General features: G+C 41.5%; 1 protein-coding gene across 4 annotated transcripts; it reads right to left on the reverse strand.

Annotated features, from left to right (window-relative positions):
* Positions 1-2,961: 2,961 nt before the first annotated feature.
* LOC148125759 (uncharacterized) lies at positions 2,962-7,607 on the reverse strand. Of its 4 annotated transcripts, none has more exons than XM_087932308.1 (5): positions 7,265-7,607; positions 5,210-5,327; positions 4,886-5,018; positions 4,063-4,203; positions 2,962-3,304 (listed from the first exon to the last, which is right to left on the reverse strand). In XM_087932308.1, exons 3-5 carry the CDS (start codon positions 5,007-5,009, stop codon positions 3,204-3,206), a joined length of 366 nt encoding a protein of 121 aa, XP_087788434.1. In that variant the 5' UTR covers positions 5,010-5,018; positions 5,210-5,327; positions 7,265-7,607; the 3' UTR covers positions 2,962-3,203. The 4 variants fall into 4 exon arrangements, with proteins under 4 accessions (XP_087788434.1, XP_087788435.1, XP_087788437.1 ...); XM_087932309.1 differs by having other exon boundaries at positions 5,210-5,517; XM_087932311.1 differs by having other exon boundaries at positions 4,886-4,945; positions 5,210-5,517; positions 7,265-7,397.
* Positions 7,608-7,634: the final 27 nt, after the last annotated feature.

Below are 7,634 nucleotides of genomic sequence, written 5' to 3' on the forward strand. Positions count from 1 at the left end.
GCAAAATGGTAAGGCAAGCAGACTGAATCTGGTTCCATTGTAGGTATTGCCAGCTGGATGACTTTGAGCCCCAGTTGCACTCAGCTCTAGAAAGGACAAACCAGTTGCCAAGGTAATTGCAGGGACTAAATATTACCTCAAAGGTACACTCCTGTAGTCTCAGGTCTGAGAATTTCTATTTTAATACAAGGAAAGTAATGTCATATTTAAAAATAGCATTTTATTTCTTTATTCTGAAATATTAGCATCGACCATGGTGTCGGGAAGAATGATTCTTTAAGGGCAGGGGTGTGTTGACTACTGAACTTTCTGGATTCCTTCCTTCCCATTTTATAAACTAAATTCTGTCTTTATAGTTTTATACATTAAACAATATGGAGATCTTCACATTGATTCATTTATAAAACTATTGTCTTATTGCTTGAAGCATAATTAGTTTTTGAGATTTATTTATTTATTTATTGAATTTATATTGCCGCCTATTTGCCCATGGCGACTTGAGGCGGCTTACAGAAAACTGTATTTTAAATAAAAAACAATAAAAACAACAAAAAGAATCAAATTAATAATGTACAATAGAACAAAATCTGGAAAAAAATAAATAAAAAATCACCCCCAACTCCCACCCACCATGACAGCAGATCACATGAACCATTTGATGCGGTCCATCCCACTCTGGGTTCCCCAGGCCCGCTGACAGAACCAGGTCTTTAGCGCCTTGTGGAAGAGTATTAGAGTGGGGGCCATTCTAATTTCTGGGGGAATGATGTTCCAGAGAGAGGGAGCCACCACAAAGAAGGCCTTTCTTCTGGGTCCCACCAGGTTTATCTCCATCAGGGATGGGACCTGGAGCATTCAGTGTATTGGATGGAGATGGCAATGTTTACTTAATACAAAAATTACCAAGTGAAAATCTTAAATTAAGTGGACTTCCTCAGGAAATTCTAATATTAAGGAGGCAGTTGGATTATGCATCAGCTTATTATGTCTTTCGATGACCTGGTGAATTGTTAAAGTGAGAATAGGGCAGACTATTGCATTTTTTCAATTTCATATGAAACATTCAGATTACTGCATAGATTACGTTTTTCCCAAGGCAAAGCAAAGGCGGTTCTTCTGTTCAATGTTTCTTGTGTCATGGATATATTGGAGGATCAAATGATAGAAATGTCTGTGGACTTCTTCATGTCCTTTAGTTGCAGGACAGATATGCCCTGGTAACCATTTTTATGACAAACCTTCACCATCGATCTTTGAAACTTTGTCTCATTTCCAACCCGCACCTGAGGCTTAATTAACCTTCAGTAGTTGTTCCAAGTTATAAGGTCCTGCTTTCCTTCTCCTGGTGTAGTGCAGTTAACATGCTTTCATAGATTCTGTGACGTGGTCGGATATTGGGATATGCACAGCTTGTATGGCTGTTTCATACTGTCACAGGCACTTGGCTTGCATAACACCAAGCTGAAACTTTCCAAACCACTTAAAAGCTTTATGAAACATGGGTTTGGTACTCTTTTGAGCGCCTCTGAGCTTAGTACTACAAACTGTTGCTTGTTCTGTTGTATGAAGTGCAGTACAGAGTTTTGCTTTTCTGCTGACAATGGTTCCCAGGGCCACAATTTTTTACTCTTTACAATAATGTTCCTGTTTCTGAGAACTTGTGCATCAGTACCGTACCCGACACCTTGACTGATCACTATGCCTGGAACCAGTACTATGAAAGTGCACCCTTGTGGAAACTTACGATTTATTTACATTGCTCCTGATAGAGGGACATCGTTTTGCTTGAGGTACTTTATCTTCGGCCTAGTTACAGTAGCCAATCACAACCGTATATCCAGGCTACTTCCAGGTGTTACCAGCCACAGAACTGGGCTTATTAGCACTAATAAGTGCTTGCACAACTTTCCCTTGCACAACTACCTGTGGATGGAGAATTTGCTTCCTTGGTATAGAGGTTTCGGACTGTTTCTTTCCCCCAAACGCCATCACTCTGCTAAACAAATAATTCCCTCAATAGTGTCCCAATTATTTACAAAGTCTGCACTATTACTATTAATCTTCTCATCACTCCTTATCACCCATCCCCTCCCACTTGTGACTGTATGACTGTAACTTTGTCGCTTGTATCCTTATATTAACTCATTTGATGGCTTATTGTACCCTATGAAGTGTTGTACCTTATGATTCTTGACTCTTGACAAATGTATCTTTTATGTACACTGAGAGCATTTGCACTAAGACAAATTCCTTGTGTGCCCAATCACACTTGGCCAATAAAGAATTCTATTTCCTTCTTCCTAGTAGCCTGCAGGCGATCAGCCACCTAGGAAAGCAGCTTACAAAGTGTTGATAGGGAGTGATTGAAAAACAACAGAGACAATTGCATTGCTGGGAATCTGAGGTGGGGAAAAGATATGCAATTCAACTACTGTAATATTGATATTTTCAAAATAAACCTAAGAGAAATTCTACCGGGATGGATACTAGTCAAGATTCAAGGTGCTTCTGGAGTATAAGCACATTCTAGGTCATAATTTGAAATGTTGAAATGCTTTCAGGTTAGTTTCTTACCAGCTGTAATAGTTACCTATGAAAATATTTGATTTCATGACAAAAAGCATCAGAAAAATGACAGCACTTTCTGCGTTCAACAGATAGTGCCTGAATTTGTTTTGAAGGAAAGCATTCCTTTTGTTTGATTCATATTTGAGAAAAGTCGAAGTGGCTTGATGTCCTACAATCAATGCAGCTTAGTGTCTGGAATACTGTTAGTATATGAGGATGAGTTTTCCACCAATAGAGGTTGTAGTGTAGCCAAGAATTTGAATGTGTAAAGCGGGGAAGGTGAATTATTTGTGAATGTCAGAAGCCGAGCTGCCCCTTCTCCATTCAACACCCAGAGAAAATGAAGATAGGGGGATTTCTGCTGTGTGGAAAGAGCCAGAATAGTATAGGTGGTTAAAATACGGGACTGGGTCTTTATTTCAGAGCTGCTGCTGTGGGGAGAAAATTGAGGGGAGTACTGTATCTTCCACCCAGAACTCCAGGATGAAAAGTGAAGTATAAATCAAATGAATAAAATAAATAAGACAATACATTTGTTTGATGCTCCCCTTCACCAAAAGGTTTACTTAAATACATTAAAAAATCGAAAATAAATCGAAAATGAAGAAAGGTGGAGGACTGAAGAATGTGGAGGGTTAGGGCAAACCATTTCTATGGGCCTCTGAGTCTGCCCTCCATTCTTCCAGGGCGCAGAGTCTTCTGTTTTGTGCCTCAAGACGACGGTTCATGGATTTCACTGTCAAGAGAGGTAAGGTAAGAAGCTACATCACCAAAGCTGATGGCAGTGATTGCATTTAGCATTGGGGAAAAAGCCTACTTTAAATGTACCACATCCCATGAGCTTACAGTAAATGCAGTTACTGTTCTTGGTTACCAAAGAGGGAGCCAACAGGAAAAAAAATATATTAAAACCATATTTCCAAAGGAGAGCCGGGAAAGGTTAAAGCAGTGTTTCTCTGCCTCAGCAACTTTACGATGTATGGACTTCAACTCCGAGAATTCCTCAGGCAGCATGCTGAGGAACACTTGGCATTTCCATTATCTTCCCCAAGTTAAAGCTGTTCAGTGCTTTCTCTCTCAAAGAGTGCTCTGATAAGCAAGATGAATCTCAAGATGTCTTCTCAGAACCATCATGGCTTTGGGGAGCCCTCTGGACACAGCACCAGTCTAAAGGGGAATGGTTTCAACACAGATTGTTCCTTTCCACTATGCAGGACTAATGGGAGTGTGTAAGTAAGACCTGGAACCAATCTAAAGAAGCTATACAGTTGTTCAGTAAAATGACATCCCTCTTGGATTTCAAGATCTTCATTTCTATCTGAGCTTTCATATTAATTTTGATCGGTCAATTCATTTGACTTGAAGCATCTTTCCCTCTGTTTGGGCATACCTGGGAATATTGCTCCTAGCTATTTTTGTGGAGTGTGGCTGAAGAGGCTTCCATGTCAAGGGAGTACGTGAATAAGACAAAAGTTGAAAGTGTTTCAGGCTTACAGTTCTGGAGGACTGCTACCCTGAGATCCTCCAGGGAGAGTCGAAAGGCCTCCATACTGGTACTTCCCTCCTTTGGCTGTGATGTTGGTGCCAGAACAGTCAAAGCATCTCTGGTCTCCATTCCTTTCCTTTGTAGTTTCCCTGTGGCACAGTGTGAAAGCTATTTGAGATACAATATGAATACTTCGGATGACTAAATGAAATTATTCCCACTAGACAATGGGATCATGATGGGCTTTATTGTACCACATTCACTTTAAGGTGCATTAGATCAGGGCAGGGGTGGGATTCAAATTTTTTAACAACCGGTTCTGTGGGCAAGGCTTAGTTGATGGGCATGGCTTGGTGGTCGTGTGAAGTTCCTGAGATAGGAAGTCCAGTCCTGCCAAGAATGTAATAAGGATTAATGGCAAGGCAGTTTCTGTAAGCAACACCAGGATGTTTCCTTCCTGCCTGCCTTACAGGATTAGGCCAGTAATTTCTTCTAACAACTGGTTCTCCGATCTGCTTAGAATGTTAACAACTGGTTCTAGCAAATAGGTGTGAACTGGTAGAATCCCACCCCTGGATAAGGGGCCCCCAAACTTAGCAACTTTAAGACTTGTGGACTTCAACTCCCAGAATTCTCCAGCCAACTATGCTGGCTTTTGGGAGTTGAAATCCACAAGTCTGGAGACCTCTGCATTAGGTAGAGGCAAGTTTGCCAAGTTTGGAGACCTCTGCATTAGACAGGCAAAATGGGCAAAGCATGCATCTCTAAGGCATTTGGCACATGGCCTGTCTGGTAGCCCTCAGTGGCAGAGGTTTTGAGATGCCAGCTTACCATGTCGTTTGGGACTATCCAGTTCCTCTAGTGCCATAGCAGAAGTGGATGGCCTGGGATCTTCCAAAGAGGTGTTTGGATGAGAAGGCACAGAATTAGGAAGAGGGGAACAACCTTCCCTCATTGTGTAGCCCTGAACAGATATACAAATATCAGCAAGAACATGCATACAACACTTGCCCAGAAAGGTCACTCACTGCTTCACTAAATTGGAAGCACGGTGCATGCAGAACCAACTTCAGAGTTATGGGATACTTCTGAGTGTTTTGGGGTAACAATGGCAGAATTAACAGAACTCAACAGGGGAGTCACAGCTATACTTACAAGTAGGTTCTTCTTCCTTTGCTGGCTTTTGCTGGGATCTTTGTGGCTACTTCAAGCGAAGACAACGACAACAAAAAGATCTTCACTGTTACCAGCTTCCTAACCTGACATTGACACCCTGTGAATTACCAAGAGAGAGACACTGGAGCTATCTCTGTAATGAGTAAGCAGGAAGAGAAAGTGGGAATGAATGCAAAAACCATGGAACCTTGTCCTTTTTCAAGATGAAAGTGCCCAGTTATTGCAGCAGCCTGCTTGCTTCAACATGTCATGCACTATGATTGGTGCTTAGAGGAAGTGACAGTACACTAGAAAAGAGAAAGAAGAGTTGATAGCTTGGCTTGCATCTCTGCCATACCAGTCACTAATCCCTCACCACTTAAAAAAGGTCTAGAAAAAAATGTCTCACCAATGATTGGATGCAGTCTGCATCATCATCTTCCCTCTACCAAATTCTTGCAAAAATGCCAACTCACAATTGCAGTACAATTTCATTTACTTCTTTTGCAATGGGAAAATAAGTACCCCTGGGACACTCAGGGTGGGAATCCCTGAAGCATTTAATTACTGAAGTAATTAAATATTATGGTAATAAGTACCAGAGAGTGTTGGTGAGGAAGGTTCCTTGGATTTTCTTATTGGAAGAATTGGAAGAAGTTGTAGGAGCATGCTTTGATGTCTACAATAGCTGAATCTTAAGGTTAAGCTAAGAACCGAATTAAATTCAAACAAACTATTACAGTTTAATATGTGGATTTGTACCCATTTAAAATTTAGGTTCCTATATATGGAGTCCATATTTTAGATGCTTAGGCTTCATTTAATCCAGCAGAGAAATCTCATTTGCTGATTTATAATATGTTGATCATAGTTCTTGATGTTAATATTTAGCTTAGACCAAGGATCTTCAAATTTGACAGCTTTAAGACTTGTGGACTTCAACTCCCAGAATTCCTGAGCTAACATGACTGGAGGAGGAATTCTGGGAGTTGAAGTCCACAAGTCTTAAAGCTGTCAATTTTGAAGACCCCGGCTTAGACTGTAGCAATGTTTAATCTTCTGAATCTGAACAATATAATCAACAACTATAATCTATAGCCATTTTCATTCCTTGTTTATATAGTTGTATTTTATATCCATATATTTTTTCTTTTTTTTTTAGTCACTGTTTTAAGTCTTTTCTTTAAAATGTCTAACGAGATAGAGGGGCAGTTGCTTTTCCAGAAGCAATATCTCCATTCACCAAATTGGGGATGGGGATAATCACATATGGGCTGAATAGGGTTGGCTAAGCCACCGTCCTTCAATGCAAACCCCCAGGGTACCCAATGAAACTAGTGGCAGGTACAATAAAAACTTGGTACCTGTAGCCTCCTCCCTTTATAAGAGGTTGAGTAGACCAAGGGTCATTCTTATTTATTTATTTGTTTGTTTGTCAAAAGCTTACAATATAGCAGAAACAAGAATAAGTTTAAATACAAGATATAGGAACTTTAACCTTAGATTGTCTACTATTGACCTCACCCCTTTCCTAAGAGGTCTGTAGGGGGCGTGCATAAGCGCACCAACGTGCCTCTCTCTCTCTCTCTCTCTCTCTCTCTCTCTCTCTCTCTCTCTCTCTCTATATATATATATATATATATATATATAATACGTATCCATGTATTCATAACTATGTTTTTAAGAAAACAACTATGTTTTTACTTATACCTATTATCTTGTAAGCAATTGACAAAAATAAATAAGTAAAAACTAATAATTGGGGACAATAGGACAGGGACTGTAAGAGCGATTGTGCGCTTATGCACGCCCCATTCTCACCAGATAAGTAAGTAAGTAAGTCACTTTCCAGGGACATAGTGCAACCTGCGATCTCTTGGCTGGGCTACACCAATAAGGGATGCTAGCAGGCAGGGGTCAAAAAAGGCAAGAGGGGAGGCCACAACTCGCCAATAGAACCTTTAATTTTTTTTCTTACGGAGAGGGAGGCAAAGAACACAGCCTGGTGGTCAAAAGGAGATCCCGATCGGGAGAACAGACGGTCCTCGGGCTTACCTGTCCCTGCGCCCCGCGGCTCCCAGGGACGCCGCTCCTCCGTGCCCCATCCAAACGTCTGCGAGGCTCCAGTGCAGCCAATACGAGCCTCAGCTCATCCTCGGACTACAACTCCCAAACCCGCCGCTGATTTCCGGTGCGATTTTAGAGGACCCTTACTAGGTGTTCACGGCACTGCCGGGGATGGGTGAGCTTTCTTTACTCCGAGCGGCCCCGTTCAGAAGTGTTGATAGACAGAGGCGACGGGGCACACGCGGCTGGTCGGACGAAAGCCTCTTTCAAGCCAGCTTTGCCGAGAAAGCTTACGATTTACTCTCTCTCACTCAGGCGTTTCCAGGGGCCAGCCCCGGATCCTCGAGTCGCTTAGCAG

Source organism: Pseudonaja textilis, chromosome 4, assembly GCF_049901715.1.
Source record: "Pseudonaja textilis isolate UNSWEBS1 chromosome 4, rPseTex1.2, whole genome shotgun sequence".
Lineage (NCBI taxonomy): Eukaryota > Metazoa > Chordata > Lepidosauria > Squamata > Elapidae > Pseudonaja > Pseudonaja textilis.

What these genes read in the sequence shown, in the direction of transcription:
- LOC148125759 (XM_087932308.1), bottom strand. Translation starts at nt 5,009, where the DNA reads ATGAGGGAAGGTTGTTCCCCTCTTCCTAATTCTGTGCCTTCTCATCCA. An exon ending in GGATAGTCCCAAACGACATG is followed by an intron (nt 4,204 to 4,885) that starts GTAAGCTGGCAT and finishes ACTGTGCCACAG; the next exon opens with GGAAACTACAAAGGAAAGGA. An exon ending in GGTAGCAGTCCTCCAGAACT is followed by an intron (nt 3,305 to 4,062) that starts GTAAGCCTGAAA and finishes CTCTCTTGACAG; the next exon opens with TGAAATCCATGAACCGTCGT.